Source organism: Schistocerca nitens, chromosome 7 (assembly GCF_023898315.1).
Source record: "Schistocerca nitens isolate TAMUIC-IGC-003100 chromosome 7, iqSchNite1.1, whole genome shotgun sequence".
Lineage (NCBI taxonomy): Eukaryota > Metazoa > Arthropoda > Insecta > Orthoptera > Acrididae > Schistocerca > Schistocerca nitens.
The window spans coordinates 585,393,187-585,416,822 of record NC_064620.1 but is presented as its reverse complement, the minus strand read 5'-3'; the positions used below and the strand labels follow the sequence as shown (position 1 = coordinate 585,416,822).

The following is a 23,636-nucleotide window of genomic DNA, read 5'->3' as shown; positions in this document are numbered from 1 at the left end:
ACAATACATTGGCCAGCTGGGCGCCAGTCGAGGATGGGATAAGAGTTGAGACGTGGACACTGGAAGGGAAGTGGGCTGTGGAGACCATTTGATGTTGTTGAAGATTCCTGGGAGAAAAGAAGAATATTGGATGATTGGAAACAGGCCATAATCCATCTACTACATAAGAAGGGAGACAGGGCAGACACCAATGAGGCATATCTCTACTTCCAGTCACCTATAAAATTACATCCAAATCTCTACTGACTAAAGTAAGAGTTCAAGCAGAACACACAATTGGTGAATGTCTGGCAGGGTTCAAAGGAATAGATCTTGCCCAGAGCAAATGTTAACTTCTATGATTAGACAGAATCGAGAGAGATTGAGATAGAGATTAGGAAGAGAAAAATATTGAAGGAGTCTTTCCGAAACAAGGAAGAGGAAGGTTGAAAGTGAAACGTCTGGCTTTTGCCGACAATATTCCAACAATTTCTAATGATAAAGAAGGCACAGAGATAGGGACAGAAATACTTCACAAAATTGTAGCTAAAACCTATGGTATCATACGTCTTTACCAACCCCCCTGGCGACTCACAATTGGCAACAAAAACATGTTTCCGACAGACGCTGATAGCGGTCATGTGGGTACCCAGTGGATACAATGATACTGAGTAATACCTTCAGCGGCTCTGACTATGAGCACCTTCTGCCACTATGATATAGGATGGTTGGTGGCAGCTTCACATCCCAGTCTCAGTCACAGTTTTCGACAGTCTGCAGTCTTAGTCAGCCTTCAGCAGTTCACTCAAACATTAGTAGCAGAAGCCACACAGTGCGCAATCCTATTTAGTTTGCTTCTTGTAATAACTAGATTTTATTACCATTAGTTCTTTTGTAAAGTTTCTTCGCAACACTTGGAGAAAGCTATAAGTTAAGTAAAACTTCTGTTCATTGTATTTATATGTTCGCTAATCATTTCTGCTCGTGTCCAGCTATGCTAAGAGGACAACTGCTGCACCATTCTGTAGCCCATCTGTCCTTACTGCTGTGTATGAAGTAGTACACAGCGAAACCAGATTACAAATATTGTACGGAAAAATATAATGCATTGAACATAACCACAATAGAGAAAAATATCTACAGACACAACATTAAAAGAGTTGATATGTTTAAGTATTTGGAAGAAGGGATACATTCGAATGGATTAGATAACACCACAAATAAAGAAAGACTAAAGAAAAAGAAAATAGCATACAGACACAGCCAAGACAGAGATTACATGAATATAATCCCAGAAAAAACTTTCACTATGCAGCGTTAATTGAACTAGAAGCTCTACATTGATCTGAATGTATTACACTGAATAAAAGAGCTAAACAAGAAGAACTAGAAAAGAAAGCAAGGAAACTGTTCAGAAAAATTTAAGGACCAGTAAAAAATAAGGATTACAACTGGATGAAGAGGAGAAATGAAAATTTAAATAATGACACAATCACAGACACAACAAGGAAGAGGAGATTAAAGTTTTACAATCATATTTATAGAGTGAATGACAGCAGCTTAACCAAGAAAATTTTCAGTTTCCTTTTCAAATTAAAAAATCTGTGCAGACTGGCTGGAAGACAAAAGAAAGGGTTTGAGAAGACTTAACATCACAGAAGATGCCATATAGAGCAGGGAAAATTTCGCCCTGCTGACCAGTACTGTAAAATTTCATATCCAACAGCTAAAAACGCAACCTAGGACATTGATGTCAAATGAACAGATAGGCCACCTGCCAATGCATGATGTACTTCAAGGAAGATCAGACAAAAAGGATTGCATGCTGTTTAAGCAGTCTAGAATTGACCAAATTCTGTAAAAAATAAATAAATAAATAAATAAATAAAATAAATTATTTAAGAAACAAATCATACCTTTGGTAGAACAAATAGATTGCAATGTAACTTAAAGGATGCTGTTTCATTATTAACTAGCCCACTGATAATGAGTCGTGTCCTTATACTCGGTGAGGTGGTTCAGGTATTTGACCTTGAACCCTGCTGCATGTTATTTGCTATCACAGAATGAATGACACTTGCAGATTCGTGTAACGTCCCAGTACACAGAATCAAAATAAGGCCAGCATATGCAAGATACAGTTTAATGTGCCACGCTATTCTACAGAAAAATTGCTCCAGAATGAGATAGCAGTTCGCCTTGGGTGACACTGTAAGGAAGTTGGAACACCATATTTATCTGCATTTGTCCTTGCAGATATCAGAAACTTCTGAATCATCACATTTACATGTGACACAACTTCTGAAGACAAAAACCCAATTTCAAAAACCATTTTTGCTGTTGTGTTTATATGTTTGACATAAATGGATTTTTCTAACCCAGTTAAAACTGGTTTTCATAGCATCAGTGTTTTACACATATGGTGTCTGTAAATCAAGACCCCAATTTTGTTTCCTTAATGAGATGAGGCATTAATAATTTCATATTATTTTTCAACTAGCTTAGCACCTGCTCTTCTTCGCTCACATAGGCTGAATGGTCTGCACAGATTTAATCTTTTTTATTCGAATTTTTACGTTCACAAATTGAGCACCTCCTAAACTTTTCACACTAATTAAGACCATAGAAGCATGATCTTTTCCGAATGTACAGGGTGATTATAATATAAGTTAAACTTTGAAACCGCTGTAGAAATAACACCACTGGTTAGAATGACGTCAGATTGCAACGGAATATTATCGTGGAAGGGGGAAGAAGAGTAAATAGTTACAAAATGTAGCAATAGATGGCACTGTAAGCATTGTATTTTAATAGTGGTCGACAACAAGTGACAAATGAATCATACAACAATGGCCTAAGGTGTACGTTTGACGTTAAACACACTGTACTACCCAGTGTGCATTGGTGTACAGGTGTGATACTGTTAGTTATGTAAGCCCATCCACCACAGCAAGGTCATATCACGTCAGATGGAAAAAATCAGTTTTTAATTGTCCTGAGGCCAAAAACCGCATAAAAACCATCACTCACATTGGCTTTTAATTTTCCTGAGGCCAAAAACCACATAAAAAGCATCAATCAAAATTAAATCGGATTATTAATTTCAGTGTGACTGGCAGAAAACCGCTTTCTGCAACAAATTGAAATCGAGTAACAGCATGTTCCACAACTGATTGAAGTGTTTCCAGGGTCACGTTCAGAATGTATTGCGCAGTGCATGCCTTCAGTGCAGCTAAGTTTGCAGTCTGAACACTGAACACAACGTCTTTCAGATAGCCCCACAACCAGAAGCTACACAGCCAGAAGCCACACATATTAGGATCAGGTGATCGGGACGGCCAGGCTGTAGGGAAATGGCGACTGATAATTCTAGCATTTCCAAAATGGCGCTTCAGCAGCTTTGCAGTGTTCGGAGGTGTGCCATCTTGCATAAAAATGATCACATCCATGCTGTCGGAGAGCTGGAATGACGTGGTTGCACAAGAGACACTCATAGCACTTACCAGTGACGGTACAGGTAACAGGACCGGAAGCACATGTCTCTTCGAAAAAATATGGCCCTGCGATAAATGATGCTGTAAACCCACACCACACAGTGACCTTTTTGGGATGAAGTGGTACTGGTTGATTTGCGTGTGGATTTTCCGTTGCCCATATTCGACAGATCTGTGTATTGGCCATATCCTGTCAGATGGAAGTGGGCTTCGTCAGTCCACAAAATCTTCCACGGCCAATCATTGTCCACTTCGATGTGAGTAAGAAATTCTAAAGCAAAGGTCTCTCTTGCTGGCAGGTCAACGGGAAGCAACTCGTGCACATGGGTAATTTTGAATGGATAGCAAAGAAGGATGTTTCATAGGATTTTACGCACCAGGCTCATGGTTATGTCCAGTGTTCAGGCAATTCTCCATGTGCTACACATTTGCATACTGCCACTCATGTATTCCTGCATTGCTGTGGCCGCTGCGTCCACCGGTGTCAAATTAATTCGTTTCCTTCCTCTACCGTGTCGCACACCAGAAGGACCCGTCTTTTCAGATTTCCAAATCATTTTCTCCAGACCCATGACAGTCATCGGACCAACGCCTTTTTTTGAAACCCTTCAGTGTCTGGAACTTCTGCAGAGTGACGTGTGCACAGTCATCATTTTTGTAATACAGCTTTACAAGCAGAGCACGGTCCTTCATTGAGTCGGTCATGGCAAACCTCGCAGATGTGAAAGGAGGAAAAGCAGTGTACCCAGAGTGTTTTTACCAACTTCAATGAGTCGCGCACATGCCAGGTGTTTTCATTTATGTATTCTGACACATACAGCACCATCTATTGTTCAATTTTCACTCATGTTTTTTCTTCTGCCATATATTTTCACCCTTTTCTGATAATATTACATTGCAATTTGATGTCATTCTGATTAGTAGTGTTATTTCTACAGTGTTTTGAAAGTTTAATTTTAATTATAAAATCACCTTGTACTTCTGACCAAAAAGCAATTCTGGTAGCTGAAGTCCAAAGTTTTTGTTAATCATGCCTTTTGCAGCCTTTTAGTAATATTTCCGTAGAAACTTTCAACCCTTACACATTTCTTTATATCTAAATGAAAAAATGAAATACCAATTGTTATTGCTGTAAAAAAATTTTAATATAACGAAATATTTTCTGTACTGTTTTCATCCCATTTTACCCCTGTAGGTTTGACTGTCCAAAAACAGTGAAACACATACCTTTCTCTCTCTCTCTCTCTCTCTCTCTCTCTCTCCCTCTCTCCCTCTCTCCCTCTCTCCCTCTCTCTCTCTCCCCCAACAGAGAAGCCAAATACAAATTTTCATAATTACTTTCATAACAAAATAATTTCATAAAACTTTTCATCCCCTTTTTCACTTCCTTAGTGGGTTAAATTTTCCAAAACACTGAAACAAGTTTTTATTATTATTATTGTTATTTCTTTACTTTCTCAGACGTTAAGTCTGGTTAAAAATGGAAAGTGACGCAGACCTTGATCAAGTGTCACTTACTTTTAACTGTATGGTATGTGTTATATTGCATTTAGGAACTTTCGGGTAATTGAACATGTATCAATAATTACAGATTTCTGTAGTTGTACATATAAGTTTGGATGTAGCTGTATTGCATTGAGGTACTGGTGGATATTGTGTGGTATGACTCCTGTAGTTGATAGTATAATTGGTATAATGTCAACTTTATCCTGATGCCACATGTCCTTGACTTTCTCAGCCAGTTGGATGTATTTTTCAATTTTTTCTCCTGTTTTCTTTTGTATATTTGTTGTATTGGGTATGGATATTTCGATTAGTTGTGTTAATTTCTTCTTTTTATTGGTGAGTATGATGTCAGGTTTGTTATGTGGTGTTGTTTTATCTGTTATAATGGTTCTGTTCCAGTATAATTTGAATTCATCATTCTCCAGTACACTTTGTGGTGCATACTTGTATGTGGGAACGTGTTGTTTTATAAGTTTATGTTGTAAGGCAAGCTGTTGATGTATTATTTTTGCTACATTGTCATGTCTTCTGGGGTATTCTGTATTTGCTAATATTGTACATCCGCTTGTGATGTGATCTACTGTTTCTATTTGTTGTTTGCAAAGTCTGCATTTATCTGTTGTGGTATTGGGATCTTTAATAATATGCTTGCTGTAATATCTGGTGTTTATTGTTTGATCCTGTATTGCAATCATGAATCCTTCCGTCTCACTGTATATATTGCCTTTTCTTAGCCATGTGTTGGATGCATCTTGATCGATGTGTGGCTGTGTTAGATGATACGGGTGCTTGCCATGTAGTGTTTTCTTTTTCCAATTTACTTTCTTCGTATCTGTTGATGTTATGTGATCTAAAGGGTTATAGAGGTGGTTATGAAATTGCACTGGTGTAGCCGATGTATTTATATGAGTGATTGCTTTGTGTATTTTGCTAGTTTCTGCTCGTTCTAGAAAGAATTTTCTTAAATTGTCTACCTGTCCATAATGTAGGTTTTTTATATCGATAAATCCCCTTCCTCCTTCCTTTCTGCTTAATATGAATCTTTCTGTTGCTGAATGTATGTGATGTATTCTATATTTGTGGCATTGTGATCGTGTAAGTGTATTGAGTGCTTCTAGGTCTGTGTTACTCCATTTCACTACTCCAAATGAGTAGGTCAATATTGGAATAGCGTAAGTATTTATAGCTTTTGTCTTGTTTCTTGCTGTCAATTCTGTTTTCAGTATTTTTGTTAGTCTTTGTCTATATTTTTCTTTTAGTTCTTCTTTAATATTTCTATTATCTATTCCTATTTTTTGTCTGTATCCTAGATATTTATAGGCATCTGTTTTTTCCATCGATTCTATGCAGTTGCTGTGGTTATCCAATATGTAATCTTCTTGTTTAGTGTGTTTTCCCTTGACAATGCTATTTTTCTTACATTTGTCTGTTCCAAAAGCCATATTTATATCATTGCTGAATACTTCTGTTATCTTTAGTAATTGGTTGAGTTGTTGATTTGTTGCTGCCAGTAGTTTTAGATCATCCATGTATAGCAAATGTGTGATTTTGTGTGGGTATGTTCCAGTAATATTGTATCCATAATTTGTATTATTTAGCATGTTGGATAGTGGGTTCAGAGCAAGGCAGAACCAGAAAGGACTTAATGAGTCTCCTTGGTATATTCCACGCTTAATCTGTATTGGCTGTGATGTGATATTATTTGAATTTGTTTGGATATTAAGTGTGGTTTTCCAATTTTTCATTACTATGTTTAGGAACTGTATCAATTTAGGATCTACTTTGTATATTTACAATATTTGTAGTAACCATGAGTGGGGTACACTATCAAACGCTTTTTGGTAATCAATGTATGCGTAGTGCAGCGACCTTTGTTTAGTTTTAGCTTGATATGTCACCTCTGCATCTATTATCAGTTGCTCTTTACATCCTCATGCTCCTTTGCAACAGCCTTTTTGTTCTTCATTTATAATTTTGTTCTGTGTTGTATGTGTCATTAATTTCTGTGTAATGACTGAAGTTAATATTTTGTATATTGTTGGTAGGCATGTTATGGGGCGATATTTAGCTGGGTTTGCTGTGTCTGCTTGATCTTTAGGTTTCAGATAAGTTATTCCATGTGTAAGTGTATCAGGGAATGTGTATGGGTCTGCAATGTAACTGTTAAATAATTTGGTTAGATGTGAATGTGTTGAGGTGAACTTCTTTAGCCAGAAATTTGCTATTTTATCTTTTCCAGGGGCTTTTCAATTGTGAGTAGAATTAATTGCTTGGGTGACTTCATGTTGCAAAATTATCACTTCAGGCATTTGTGGTATCATCTTGTATGTGTCTGTTTCTGCTTGTATCCACCGTGCATGCCTGTTATGTTGTACCGGGTTTGACCATATGTTGCTCCAGAAGTGTTCCATGTCTGTTATGTTTGGTGGATTGTCTATTTTAATTTGTGTGTTATCTATTGCCTGGTAAAATTTCTTTTGGTTTGTGTTGAATGCTTGGTTTTGTTTCCTTCCATTTTCACTTTTTTTGTATCTTCTAAGTCGTTTGGCCAACGCTTGTAATTTCTGCTTCTTTTCATCTAATTGCTATATCGCTTCTTGTTGTGAGATTTTACCTAACCTTTTTCGTTTTTTTTCTGACATTTCATTTCTTATAAATTGTGTTAGCTGTCCGATGTCTTTTCTCAGTTTTTCTATTCTGATCTGTAGCCTGTGTTGCCATGCTGGTTTTGTGGGTTTCTTCTGTGTGTTGGTTGGTTCTGATCTCTGCCTAGTGTGTATATTTAGTGTAGTGAGTGCTCCTATATAAACCAGTAGTTGTAACTCTTCCATTGTTGTGTTTTCATTTATTTTGTTGTGTATGATTGTGTTGATAGTTTTTATTGTTGTTTCGACTTGTGGGTTATTTGGCGGTCTATGCAAGAATGGTCTAATGTCTGTATTTGTGTCTTTGTATTCTATATATGTCAGCTGAAATTTTTCTTCTTGTTCTATTTGTGCTTGTTCTGGTGGCTGTCTTAAAATTTCGTTTTGCTCTGATTGTTTAATTGATGCGTGTTGCTCTTTGTTTGTTATTATTCTTTGTTTGTTGTTGTTATTATTATTATTATTATTATTATTATTTTGTAACTGAGGATGTAAATACCTAAGTTTCATAGAAGTGGCTTTAAAAATGCTTTAGTAGGTCTTTAAGATTTGCCGAAACACTTTTTTTTTTTATAGAGAAACCAAATACCAATTTCTGTAGGTCTAGCTTTAAAATTGCCTTAATAGCAACTAATTTTCAATAAACCATTCATCCTGTATTTCATTCTGTTAGGGGTGGAATATCCAAAAAAATGCCCTCTTGAACAGTACCTACAGTATACGATCAACACCAGCTCCAAGTGTCCAGTTTCTATCCTTAGTGGTTTGGGCTGGGTGTTGGTGGCTGAGTGGGTGGGTGGGTGAGTGAGTGAGTGACTGACTGAGTCAGTCAGTCAGTCAGGACATTACCTTCTATATATGTGGATAAGATGTCCTAGGTTTAATTGCTGTGTGTGTGTGTGTGTGTGTGTGCGTGCGTGCGTGCGTGCGTGCGTGCGTGCGTGCGTGCGTGTGCGCGCCCTCTTGAACAGTACCTACAGTATACGATCAACACCAGCTCCAAGTGTCAAGTTTCTATCCTTTGTGGGTTTGGGCTGGGTGTTGGTGGCTGAGTGTCTGGAAGTAAAAGCTTTTGAAACATGTTGTGTAATCTGGAGAAACAGTCAAAGAAAGTTAACCCATTGTAATAATTTTTGTAATATGCCAGTACTCAGAATTTGCGGTTGCTTAATGCTCAATATGATTCAGTCAAAAAAAGAGACTTGAACCCACTTATTGAAATGCTGTAGCTTAAATCAGTCTATTACCACAGTATTGAATCTGCTGGTATTACATATAGCAGTAAATGTGTAACTATTGTAAAAAGCAGATATTGTATTTTCTGGCCATGAATGATCATTACAATTGCTTATCAACTGTGCTGCAGTTAACAGTTACTGCATTTATCCTCATGTTTTCATGTTTGCTATTTACTTATAACTTTGTTATACAAATCTTAAACTTTCCTAGTTAACCTAATCCTTTTCTTCCCCACTCAGCATGTGCGTGTGTGTGTGAGTGCGTACACACGTGCGCACACACACTCACATGCACGCACACACAAATTGTACTCCGTGTATGATCTGTCATCCTGATGCATTTACATTGTCAACTTCACCCCATAAGTGATTTCCAGTTGCCGTTCGTGAAGTTAATTACTTTCGTGGTCCTGCTATGCAGTGTTGCGGAACCATACAATTTGACTTCTTCACCTTGTTAAAACGAGCTGGTCTGGAAGAGAACAGTCTGTCCTAGCTACTAAGTGACGTAAACAGCTTAGCGGTAACTCTTTTGTATTTTACACCCATTGTATACAGCTTCAATTGCAGTGATGAGTGAACAGATCACTTTTACCGTGTAGCTCATTACATTTACAAACATATGTCTTGCTTTGACATTTGCAATTGAGATAGTGGCATTTCTTATAATTATTCTTTGCTTGTTTATTACTGCTTACATTCTTGTATGCATCTTTTTGCTGCTTGACCTGCCAAGCACTGCCAAACTATGACATTCGAAGAACAGTCAGTGGGCCATAGCAGGTTTATTTGCCATCGCACCTTGCCAATTTCTGGAGCTGACAAGACGTACAGTTCATCTGCACATATGTAAAATGAGGGTGTGCACAGTAGGATGTTCTGCACTTAACAACTACCTAAACTAAGTTTTCACTTTTCACGAACAACTGTCATCAGCCTAAGAGGAAAAAGTGGAACATGTTATTCCTAAGAATCTCACATTTCACCACAAACACACACCACAAACAACAACTCATACTCACTTTCTCTCCCTCCATCGCTCGTTCCTACCCATACTCCCATACCTCATTCATTGAATGTTTGAACAATGGGGGGAAACTGTTTATTTACAGTGGTGTCTTAATATTTTGTTGTAGCATTTAATGTCACTGGATTGTTTCAGCAATGTATTTACATTTATTCCATTTCAGATGAGTTTAAAGGTCATTGCTTACTAGAAGCAGCAAGGCAAGCAGACCCAGCTAAGGTGAAGAAGTATTTAAGTCCAGATGTTGTCAACTTCAAACATCCTTACACTGGTGATACACCTCTTGTAAGTATTTTCTGTGTGTTTATTCATCATGGCTCCGTTTAAGATCTTATTAATAACCTGTGTTTATATAATTACAACATCGTTGAAGCACAGGATAAAAGTGCTATGATGTGCAACATATTAGAAAGCATAAAAGCAGTTAAAAACATATAATCACAATTATTTGTGTAGTACACATTCTGTGAAATGAAATGGGGGGAATAGCAGACTATTACGTAGTTGGGTATTTGATATGGTTTCTGCTAGTTATGTGTTGGATTAAATATTATCAATGCCAAAGAGTGCTAAATAACCAAAGTAGATGGTATGAATAGGAATATGCTCCTGCTCCATGTATATGATTGTTCTGTGATGTGGTCTCATGCTGTATATGGCCACATGAAGTGTAGTCAGTATCATGGTCAGCCCAATTCCAGTAATTTCTTTTGTATCCCCATCCAGTGCTGCAGTCTGAGTTGGACAGAACAGTGAAAATTTTAAATCCAAACAAAACCAATATCTCTTTAGAATTGTAATAATTTCTGGGCAATAAAGGAAGTTAATGGTTACTGCTTTGAGTAAAATATATGAGATACACAACAAATCCAATTTATGGAAAAATGTTATCTGTAATACTGAAGGAAACACAGACAGGCAAATGTTGGAATTATTGCATCGTCTTTATGACATCTGATGCTTCACAATTATAGATAAGAACAACATTTTAAAAATGGAGGATAAAAGCAAAGTTTTGATAGAACAAGGGCCAATGAGCGGTTTGATGAGCGGTTTGATTTCTAGAAATGGAAAGTATAGAAAATTAATTCTGATCAAATTTTCAGCGGTAAAAGGGGCAATAAATGAAAACCAGCATACATTTAAAACATTTGTGGCAACAGTCAAAACCTTTGGCAATGTTCAGTAGAATAAGATTTTAGGAATTCTGGTAAGAATTGGTAGGACAATCTGTACCAGTACACATGCTCGTGCTCTCTCCCCCTCCCTCCCCCCCTCCCCCTCCCTCCCTCCCTCCCTCTCCCTCCCTCCATCTCCACCTCTCCCCCTCCCCATCAACACGTCCCCATCCCCTCCACCATCTGCTTGCCTCTCTTCAGCTCTCTCTGCCACCAATGCCCCAACTCCTGCTCTTTGATTGTTTGAAAGCTTGCAAGCTCATGAGGCAGAGGAACCTTAATATTTTGCACTCCCCCAAGATCAGTCCCACGTTAAAAAGAAAAACAGGGTTACAGATGTACAGTGCCTATGAATTCACGCAAATGTGCTGTCAGACTTTTTTGAAAAAGGATTTTATCAGAGAAAATGAATTTAAGACATTCTCCAATATCTTAAGAGTTCAGCTAAAGGAAATACTTACAACTTATCAAAGCTATAAAGGATGGCATAAGAAGGTTGGGAGGGAGGGGGCAACTTATCAAAGCTATAAAGGATGGCATAAGAAGGTCGGGAGGGAGGGGCCAACTTATCAAAGCTATAAAGGATGGCATAAGAAGGTCAAGAGGGAGGGGATCAATGAGTATTAGCAGTGTGTATGGCAAAGACTTCAAACATTTCACAAGTCGTTAATGTCTTTGATACAAAGATTACTCATCATAATACAGGGGGGGGGGGGATTTATGCCAACCTTTTAAAAATACTGTGATTTAGTCAAACAATGGAAAATTTAGAATTGAATCTATCAATATTATGAAAATGATAGTCATGTTGATAAATTGGGTTTCTGCCGGTTATTCACGGCTTTCCTGCACGATATTTCAACTACGTGACTTGTAGATAGGCACAAGAAAAAGACCACAAAATGAGCTTTCAGCCAACAAGGCCTTTATTGAAAATTCACACACACACACACACACACACACACACACACACACACACACACACACACACACACACAAACAAACAAACAAACAAACAAACAGGACCACAGTCTCTGGCAGCTAAAGCCAAACTACGAACAACAGCACATGGTAACCAGGTAGGGGTAAGGAGGAGGCTGGTGCAGGATTGGGGAGGGATAGCAGGGTAGGGGTGGGTATAGTAAAGGCAACTAAGTGCAGTCAGGAGGTTAGTCGGTGGGTAGAGTGGGGGATTGGGGGGGGGGGGGGGAGTAGCAGAAAAGAAGAGAAGTAAAAAAGACTGGGTGTGTTGGTGGAGTAGAGGGCTGTGCAGTGCTGGAATGAGAACAGGTTGGTTGTGAGATTAAAGGGACCAGACTGCTGCGGTCATCGGTCCAATGAGAACAGGGAAGGGGCTAGATGGGTAAGGGTAATCACTAATGAAGCTTGAGGCCAGATACTTTATACACTCCAAGACAAAAATCAATAATGCATCGTGAAGGAATTATCCAAATGGGACGGAAATTGGTAGATGTGATGTATCTATACAGACAGACAAAAGATTACAATTTCAGAAAAATTGGGGGATACATTCAAGAGAAAGAGCTTGACAAATTGAGCAAGTCAGTAAGACACTGATCCATCTCTGGCCTTTATGCAAGTAGCCTTTTGGCTTGGCATAGATTGATAGAGTTGTCGGATGTTCTCCTGAGTGATATTGTGCCAAATTCTGTCCAATTGGTGTGTTAGATCGTCAAAATGCCAAGCTGGTTGGAGGGTCCTGCCCATAATGCTCCATATGTTCTCTGTTGGTGAGAGACCTGGTGACCCTGCTGGCCAATGTAGGGCTTGACAAGCATAAAGACGAGCAGTAGAAAGTCTCATGATGTGTGGGCAGGCATCTTGTTGAAATGTAAGTCCAGGATGGCTTCCGCGAAGTGGAACAAGAAGGGGTGTAGAATATGGTCGATGTACCGCTGTGCTGTGTGGGTGCTGTGGATGACAACTGAAGAGGTCCTGCTATAAATGAAATGGCACCTCAGACCATCACTCTAGGCTGTCGGGACATGCGGCAGCAACAGTCAGGTTGGCATATCACTGCTGTCCAGTGCATCTCCAAATGCATCTTTCCTGGTCATCGGTCAGTTTGAAGCGAGATTCATAACTGAAGACAGTTCAACTCCAATCAGTGACATTCCAGGCCCAGTATGCCCAACACCAGTTTAAATGGGCTTGTTGGTGTTCAGAAGTCAATGGTAGTTGACATCCCTGACTGTCGCACGCCATACAGTCTTATAATCAGGGGCGATAGTCTGGGGTGCCATTTCATTATATAGCAAGACCCCTTCGGTTGCCATACGCAGCACCCTTGCAGAACAGTGATACATCAACAGTATTCTTTGCTCCTTTTTGTTGCCCTTCAGGGCAAGCTATCCTGAGCTTATGTTTTAGCAATAATACCTGCTTGCACACAATGAGAGGTACTACTGCTCGTTTTTCTGCTTGACAAACATACCTTGGCCAGCAAGGTCACCAGATCTCTGTTCCATTCAGAACATTTGGAGCAGGGCCCTCCAATCAGCTTGGGATTTGTCACAGCTCCTCTCAGGAAGATATCCAACAACTTTATGATTTTCTCTGATAGTAATCATTTGCTTGTGTGTAAAAGTACATCACATCTACCGATTTCCATCCCATTCAAATAATTTCTTTGTGGTGCATTTTGTTGTTATTGTTTTTAGTGTAATTTAAAAATATGAAAAAAAAAAATTATTGTGTGTGATGATGTCTTCTTCCAGACTACATAAATGTTTTAAATTTTACAGTGAAACTTTAAACCTAAATAGTTTAGGTTGAAGTACCCTCTGTCCTTGGTAACAAGAATCATTCAAAATGTGTTAGTATTGTTAGGATTAATGTAGCAAGTGTAAAATTAATTGGTAATGACAGCAAATTAGAAGCAGATTTGGGAGCATATTGAAACCAGCAACTATAAGCACTTGAATGGTTAGGTTTGTTTATATTCTGAAAGAATACAAAAGTGGGGTACAAACTTCGGTTTAATAAGGTCTAAGGCCCTAGTTGTAAGATGGAGAATGTGTGATTGCTACCCACTGTGATACAAATAATCTTTTATTGTAATTTCAGATTGAAAATTCTTAGAGCTACTATAAAACTTAACTGTGTGTGTGTGTGTGTGTGTGTGTGTGTGTGTGTGTGTACTATTTTTATTTTTATTCCCATGAGCTACACAATTATACCTCTCTCTCTCTCTCTCTCTCTCTTTCACAGCATTGTGCTGTTGCTTCACCTTATCCTAAAAGAAAGCAAGTCATGGAGACACTTATTCGGAAAGGAGCTCATCTGAATGAAAAGAATAAAGACTTTCTTACTCCATTGCATATAGCAGCTGACAACTCACATTATGATGTATTAGGCGCACTGCTAAGCCATGGAGCAAAAATTAATGCCGTCGATGGATTAGGACAGACAGGTATTTAGTTGAACTCTTCAGTTAAAGAACTAAGAACACATTTATTAAAAACTGTTTGTTGTAAGAAGATACTGTGTTCATTTTCCGATGACAGAAAAGCTTATAGTAAAAATCACATGAAAATGTGGCCTAACACTACATATGTCGCAATGTGCACAGAGGCTAAATCTTCTGACAGTATGTAAAGGGCTCATAATTCTATGCTACGTGTTTTCCTCATAAGACAGTAATTTTATTAATAAAAAGCTGTTTAGTAGTACACATATGATTTATTATTTGATATTAATTCAAACTTAGGAGAAACAGTGATTATTCATTATAAATGTGGGGTGAGAGGGGAAACATTGCATAAATCTGAACTATTAACAAATTTGATTGAAGTTTCTTGGTTCACAAATTTAAATACCATTGGCCCTCTATATTGCATACAGAATTTTCTAAGCCTTTTATTCAGTTTTATATTGCATTCATAATTATTTACTAAATGTATGTTCAATTATTATTAATGGTTTACAATTTTTTTTAAATAAGTAAAAACTTAGCTTCTCATCTGAGTGTTGTAAAACGGCATGAAAACTGTTCCATAAAATTTTGGGCAAACTGCCAAATGTCTGCAACTTGCTGCCACGATATTTCGGTGCAGAGTTTTTGGCTGTCTTCAGGTGAATACTGACGAAAATGCACTGAGCTCATGTATTTAAGATCCTGCCATCACGTGCATTGTTTATCCAGCTCACGTCGTGCATATGCAACTTAAGCACATGCAATTCTCTTGCAAGTCGGCATTGCACTACATGCCCTCTCTCGTGAAAACTTGCCATATACATATCAAATTTTCTTCATACAGTACAATTACAGAACAATGCTGGCTATGAGGAGGTTTTTCTATGACAGGATTCCATGCAGAGTTTAACTGAAAGCTGCCATCTAAATTAATAAGGGACACTGATAGCCGTTTTTTGTTGAGGTGAGCTTTCACCATGAAGGGCATGCAGCGCAGTGCTCAGACTTGCAGCAGTAGCACATGCACTCAAGCAGCATGTGGACAATGCCAACTGAATACATCCCCCAAGTGCCAGTGGGGTCTTAAAGACGTGAGGTCAGTGCATTTTCATTAGTGTTCACCTCAAGATGGCAAGAAGACTCTGCACTGAAATATCATGGCAGCAAGTTGGAGACATCCAGCAGTTCACACACAATTTTATGGAACAATCTGTTTTGTCTGTGGTTAGTTTTGCTATCCCATTATTAGAAATCACAACGGTTATAGTTTACTTCTTCAAATATTATTGCTTATTCAGTTTTATTTAGCAGACCTACTGTATACTCATACAATGGAAAATCCAGATTGCAATAACAGTGTGTGGTTGCCTGCCACCATTCAGCACCTCCTGTATGTGATGAGTGTGAATCTATATTTTTTAACAATAATATGGAAAGGGTAGACCACTACTCACCACATAGAGGAGATGTTGAGTGAGCAGACAGGCACATTGATAAAGACTTCTAGGTATTATTAGCTAAGATATGTACAAAACAAAACACATGCACAACTCATCCACACATCACTGGATGCTAGGGCCAACTGCAACCACATCCGAAGCAAGCAACAACCATTGCCAGAATGAGTAATGGGGGTTCAGATGGGGGGGGGGGGGGGGGTTACAAGAATATGTGCGGACGGTGCAAAACCACAATGAGAGAAGTGGGAATGATATCCCTCATTTCAAGCCATGACGAGAGTTTGTCGGAATCCTGGTGGAGACTATGATTCAAATGCTGGGTGGTACAGAGTCCTGAGGAGGGGTGCTACTATGTAGCCCAAAACTGGGTATGTGGCCCATGGTTGGTGGCTAGGGAGCCTAGGCATGAGAGACCTTAAATGTAAATTGAAGGGGAACACTGCTGTCAACTGCAGTGGGATGTTACACAGAATCAGCGGCGACATGTGAAAAGTGTATCAAAAAGGGATTTGAACCCAGGATCTCCTGATTACTAGGCAGGTTCGTTAACCACTGCGCCATCCAGAACACATCATTATCGCAAATGTGCAGATTATTTCGGCGTGCATCACGGCCGACTCACATTCCCAACGAACACCACCTGTCAGTCATTCCCTGTCCATTGACTCCATGTTTGCTACTCTGTGATTCCCACAGGAGGTTGGGCATATTTGTGCATCTGCACTGAAGAAAGTGGATCCATTGCCCAGCTAGGCGTATCAGTTATATGAGCGCGTGCTGTCTGCTCTTTTGGACATGTCTGAAAGAACAGACACCGCACAGAATCTGCAGCTGTGGAACATTAAATGTGAATTGGAGGGGATCACTGCTGCCAACTCCAGCGGAACATTAAGAGGAATCAGCAACAATGACAAAAATGTATAACAGATTGGGATTCAAACCTGGGATCTCCTGCTTACCAGGTAAGTTCATTACCTTCTTTGCCATCTGGGACATGTTTGAAAGAACAGACTGTGTGCATTCATATAATTGATACGGTCAGCCAGGTAATGGGTCACCTTCAGTGCCAATGCAAAATACGTCCACTCTCCTGTGGGAATCTCAGAGTAGCGAACATGGAGTCAATGGACAGGGACTGCAGATAGGTGGTGTTCAGTGGGAATGTGGATCGGCCGTGAGGCATGCCAGGGTAGTCCGTGCATTTGCAGTGATGCTATGTCCTGGATGATGCAGTGGTTAACCCACCTGCCTACTAAGTAGGAGATTCCGGCTTCGAATCCTGGTCTGGTACACATTTTCACTCGTTGCTTCTGATTCCGCGTAATGTCCCACTGCAGCTGACAGAAGATCCCTTCAATTTACATTTAATGTTTCAAAGCTGTAGATTCTGCATGGTGCCTTTCCTTTCAGTCATGTCCGAAAGAACAGACACCATGCATTCATATAATGAGACCTATTTCTGGACTAGATGGGGATTCTGATAGCTGGAAGGATTCTTTGAGATGGCCCATGAATAGATTGGCATAGAACGGTGCCATGTGGGTTCCCATGGATGTTCTGCAGATAATGCCTTCAAAGGAGAAGTGATAGTGGGTGAGGATGTAGTTGGTCATGGCATCGAGGATGGGGGTTATAAGTTTGGAGTTAGAAAACGAGCGTTCAATAGCAGGCTATGGTCATTGAGGAGGTTACTGTAGATGAAGGTGGTGTTGATAGGGATGAGTAGGGTGCCATGCTCCAAAGGGACGGAAACTGTAGAGAGTCAGTTGAGGGAGTGGTTAGTGTCTTTATATAGGAGTGTAGGTTATGGGGTGTAGGTTGAAGATGTTGATCCAGAAAGCAGAAATTCCATATGTGGGGGTGCTATAAGTAGCCACAAAGGAGTTTCTGGGGTGGTTGGGTTTGTGTGCTTCAGAAAGCATGTGGAAGGTAGGAGTGCAGGGAGTGTTGGGGGTGAGAATGGAGGTAGACACAGGGCTCTGGGACGGGCCTAGGGATTTGAAGTTGGACTGAATATGCTGCCAGATTTCTGGAAAGGGCTTACTGTGGCATGGGTTACAAATGGATGTATCTGACAACTGGCTGAGTCCCTCTACCAGATAATCCCTGCATTTCATAACCACAGTGGTGGAGCCTTTGTTGGCAGGTAAGATTAGCTTGATCTGTTTTTAGGTGGTAGATTGCAATTATTTGTGCAGAGTTGTGGTTGGTGCCCATGCTGAGGGATTTGAGGAAAGATGACAAGGCAAGGTTAGACGTTAGGAAATTCTGGAAAGTGGACATGGGTTGATTTTTGTGGGCAATGGGGATAGATCATATTTAGATGGAATAAATTGATTAAGGCCAGGTTCATTCTGGTTTTTAGTTAGAAAGTCTGAAACGTAGGGTTAGTGGCAAAAGTTTTTCCATTGTAGGGACTATGAGAAAGAGAGGAGCTTCTGGTCATGTCCAGCATGATTTAATATGGGAATGGGGCAAAAGATAAGGCCTTTGGAAAGGACTGCTACTTCTGTGGAGCTGTGGCCTTTGACGACAGGGTGCGGGTCTGTTTAGTCTCTGGGTTCTATAGGTGGTAGGAGGGATTCTGAGGATGTGCAAATGCAATGTGTCTGTAAGATAGGGTTTGGCAACTATGAGAGGATGCAGAGGTGGTTTGATGGGAGGCTCTTGTAGTGGTGGTGGTTAATGTTAGTCCAAGATAGGAATGTGAGATGAATAGCTTGGACAATTTTTTGAGGTGATGTACATGCTGCCCTAGTCCCTGGAGGGCAAGGGTTCTATCTGAGAGATGGAATGCAGGAATTTGGGATTGCAGAGCAGGAGGGCTGTGTGGGTGGAGCAGCAGTTGTTCAGTGAGGGTGATAGACTCATGGAATTTAAACAGATGGATTGCTATGTGGCAGGGCAGGGTGCAGATAGAGATGGGTAGTTTAAGAGTCAGGTCATTTTGGGAGATTCCATGAGCTAGGCAACAATGCTGAAACAGTATGAACAACTGGGTTCTGGCTAGGGATAAGATAAATTTTTCTGTATTGTTGGAGATGAAAGGAGCAAGAACCCATAGTGGAGGATAAAGAATACACTGCTTAAGATAAGTTTGGAATACTATCATAAAATTTAGTCTATGATACTAGAGGTCTCATTGACCTTTGCATTTCATGCATTATCCAGTTAGTCCATATACTGAACAGTGTTTACTACTGGCATGCTTTGTGGCCATTTCTCAGTCATGTAAACGTACCGCTACCACAGTGGCACAACATGAGCAGACCAGTATCAGCAACAGCTTCTTTCAGTTCGTATTCAGCACTGCAGTAACATACCACATAGACACATACAACACTTTGATAGAGGCCAATAGTGGCTTTACTTTCAATACGTCATACACAGAGAGATGTTGCCGACCGGTTACATGTCACTCACAGTGGTGTATCTTAAGGTGTTGAGAAAATACAGAGAGAGACAGGAAATGTGAATGATAGAGCTCGCAGAGGTCGTCATTGTGTGACAGCACCAATGCAGGATCATTCCCTCCAACTGTCAGCTCGCAGGTGCCCAACATCAACTGCCAGATACACATTGGAAATGACTTTTCCTGGGCAACAGGGATTCGTATCTCAGACCAATCACTGCATAGAAGATTGCATCATGGTGGTCTTCATTCAAGATGGCCATTTAGAAGTTTTACACTGAACCAAAGGAACTGACGCAATCGAAGAACCTGGGCTCTTGCACATCAACATTGGACCATTGCAGAATGGAGTAATGTCACGTTTGCCGCCAAGACCAGGGTTGCTTTGTGACCGGACACTAGAGGTGTCAAGGTTTATAGAAGCACTATATGGCACCAGGAATCGTGGTATGTTCAAGAAGTGCATCTTTTTGCAAATGAAAGTGCAATGTTCTGGGCAGCAATAATGATGGAATGACTGACCTCTCTAATTCCCATCTACGGCAATTTGACATGTCCCTGTTACCTTCAAGAGGTCCTATAGGTGATTGTAAGGCCCTGCAGATGTGAAGTCGGTGACAACTTCATGCTAGTCGATGACAAAGCCAGATTGCACCGTACTCTAGCAGTCTCTCGGTATGTTCAAAGATGCAACAAACATTGAATGCATTGGCCATCACAGATCCCAGACATGAATGCACTTGAGGATGTGTGGGACCTGTTAAAGGTGACCACCTGACAATCTTCAGGACCTCACTGAAGCTGCCATTGAGGAGTGGCACCTCACACTCAAAGATAAACTTGATGCTCTCATCCCAAGCATGCCTCACTGAGTGGAAGAACCTCGTCCGTTTGCAGGGAGGACAGACTCACTGCTAAAGACTAATAATCGTCGTCATGAGCTAAACATTTTCACTGTTTTTGTTTTCAGGATTTACACTTAGGAGAGATCCTGCTTTGTTTTGTAATGATTTTTTGTAACTAACCAAAATTGTGCTTGTTTTCAGGAGGAGGAATTATATTTATTTTGATAATACGGATGTACTATAAGAAATTGTAGTCCACTCTGATATTCCAAACTTCTGTCGATTTTGTATGTATGTGTGTGTGTGTGTGTGTGTGTGTGTGTGAGAGAGAGAGAGAGAGAGAGAGAGAGAGAGAGAGAGAGAGGGAGGAGGGGGCGGGGGAATACCACAATTACCCGAAGATAAAGAAGAATATGAAGTATAGTGAAAAAAAAGGATGAAAACTGAGTAAGTGCAGGAAAAACGAAATAAAATGAACATGAAAACAGGGTTATATCAAAGTGAAAAAACCAATAAGAAGATGATAATACAGTGGAATTTTGGTTAATGTGTGGGTGCCTGTCTTCATGTATGTTGCTTTTGTTTATAGAAATAACCGAACTCTAGAAAACTGTAACAAAACACAGTGAAACCTGCTGTGGTGTAACACTTTTTTCAGGGACTGGCAGTTGACCCTCAATGTTAATAAATGTGCCGTATTGCGCATAAGTAGGTTGAAATGCTCATTATTTTTTTACTATATAATTTCCAGTCAGTCACTGGAAATTGCAAAACCCATAAAATATCTGGTAATACACATCTAGTGAGACCTAAAGTGGAAAAATCCACGAACTGTTTGTAGAAGCAGCAGATGCTGGGGTGAGAATCGTTGGAATAATTCTCAGGGTATTGTATTCACTCTTTCAAGAGGCAGCTTACAAAACCTTCGTTCAACTGAATATTGCTTGTCTTTGGACGTATACCAGGTAAGATTGATTGAAAAGATATAGAAACTCCAAAGAATAACAACAGTTTTGTCATGATTTGCTTCATAAATGTGAGTGCACCACAAAGATGCTCATCAAATTGTAATGGAATACACTCCAAGAGGGCATTATGCATCATTGAGAGGTTTACTGCTAAAATTCCATGAGTCTTCATTCGAAGAAGAGTCAGGCTACACATTACTGCCTTCCACATAAATCTTGCCAATAGATCATGAAGGGAAATTGGAGAAATTTGAGCTCTTGTGAAATATAGGTGTGGATGGATCTGGACAGGGATGGCAAATCTACTTATGACTGTATTGGAAATATAATGCAGGTTAACCAGGCATATAGCCAAGCATATAGTTGATAGAAGGACCAAGATATTTGTTTGTTGAAGTCCAAGAGATAAGAAAGACTAATGAAAGTAGGCAGATGTTACAAAACTCATAGAAGCAATAAGGTTGCTTATAGCTGAAAACTGTAATATATCTGGAACATCAAGAAAAAATTTGCTTTAGATTTGGTAATAAGAAATATGAAAGCAGTTGTTATAATTTTACACATTATATTCATAAGGGTTTGTATTAATCTGAACATTTCTGTGTATATTTTTTCCTATAATATTCCTCATTCTATATGTCACTTATATTGTTTACAGTGCATGTGATTTTGAAATGTCAGTCCTGTGCATAAATATATGTTACTGTTCTTTTCAGCTCTTCACCGATGCGCACGTGATGATAATCTTCAAGCTTGCCGCATTTTATTGTCGTATAATGTTGACCCAAACATTGTTTCCTTACAAGGATATACTGCTACACAGGTTGCTACGGAGAATGTTCTTAAAATTTTACAAGGTATGTTTTTTGAAATATAAATAATTTTTATGTTGCAAAGGTTCTTAATAAGAATGGATAATTTCTCATCATAAAATCGTAGTATTTATTTTTCTGCTGTATTTTTAGTAAGGAGTAAGAGAGGAGCAAGAGTGGTAACTTCTTAAGTTACAATAGAGGAATTCCACACAGGATTTGGTTACTATTTTTATCGCTTCTAGAATTGCAGAATTTCATTTGTTGTAGGCCGTTTGCATTGTTTGCCAGGCTATATGTTTTAGTGAAAGAGTTAAAAACTTTTAAACTGTCTGTTGAAAAGCTAATGTTATAGTGTAGATCAAGAGTAGCTGAGAATTCCACATGCTTGTGGAGCTCTTGCGTGTATGGAGAGCTCTCTCGTATGACCACACTCTGCCACTACTACAACAAGCTGTCTGAGCTGGAAGAAGGGGATACAGCGATCATGCCACAGTAAATGGCAGTGCTGTCGTGCAAGGAACATTGAATGGCATGCGGCTTGGTTTCACATTTCTCAATTACATAGACCACAGACAAAACCAATTTTCAATATTATTTAACTGTTTTTGGTTTGCTCAAGGCATATACAATTTACATGCAACAAAAACCATCAGCACACAGAGAGACGCAACTAGTTGTGCAGATTTTTGTTACTCAGATGGCCACATAATTGTGACTTGTTGGGTTTCATAATAAAAATAAATCTTTCACATACATATATTGATTGAAACATTGATATCATGTCTGCAGCCTCATTATGGAGACATGGAAACTTTTCCCGAAAAAAACTTCGTAGTACTCCTGGATGGTTATAACATAAAAGAATTTGTCATTAAAATAGGAATTATGTTCCAGATCAATTACTTCCATCTGTACATGCACAGGGGCATTTTGAATTGAAATGGTAAAATGTGTCTCAAAGATAGCTCAGACACAGATTTTAGATTGTCAGTGTTCCAAAAACATTTAGAAAACTATTCCTCTAATTCACTCCTTTCAGTGCTACAGTGATGTCTTCAAAATTCACATTTTCTTTAACAAAAGAGAGCTTAGGGAAATGGACGGTGTTCTTTGTCAGATGTTGTCTCCTCCACAATGGAGTGGTTTTTTTTTATGTTCATTGACTTTCCCCTTCAAATCAGAAATAAGTTACTTCTCTCCATGCAACATGTTACTGTGGGTGTTCATATGTGCAGCAAAGTTCACGAAAAATGTGAGGTGTGGAAGCCAGTCCGAATCTTCTAGTTTGCCTTAGTGCTTTCCTTTTCCTTCAGAAATTCTCGAAAAATTGTTCTAGGCATGCCCTTTGACTTAAGCAATGTACTTCACAGTTACACATAACATCTCCATACTGCTGGCCGGAGTGGTTTTGCAGTTCTAGGCGCTCCAGTCTGGAGCCGAGCGACCGCCACGGTCACAGGTTCCAATCCTGCCTTGGGCATGGAGGTGTGTGATGTCCTTAGGTTAGTTAGGTTTAATTAGTTCTAAGTTCTAGGTAACTGATGACCTCAGAAGTTAAGTCGCATAGTGCTCAGAGACATTTGAACCATCTCCATACTCTTTGTTCAGTTCCAGCAAAAATTTTTGAAATTGA

At 39.4% G+C, this 23,636-nt stretch overlaps 1 protein-coding gene across 4 annotated transcripts in view; it reads left to right on the top strand.

Moving 5' to 3' along the window:
* Positions 1 to 23,636, top strand: part of LOC126194647 (poly [ADP-ribose] polymerase tankyrase-like) — a 282,846-nt gene that overhangs the window by 94,881 nt on the left and 164,329 nt on the right. For all 4 annotated transcript variants that reach the window (XM_049932830.1, XM_049932829.1, XM_049932828.1 and 1 more), the window contains exons 5-7: positions 10,053 to 10,174; positions 14,299 to 14,500; positions 21,905 to 22,045. In XM_049932830.1, the coding sequence (XP_049788787.1) occupies positions 10,053 to 10,174; positions 14,299 to 14,500; positions 21,905 to 22,045 (465 nt within the window). The remainder of the gene's footprint in view (positions 1 to 10,052; positions 10,175 to 14,298; positions 14,501 to 21,904; positions 22,046 to 23,636) is intronic.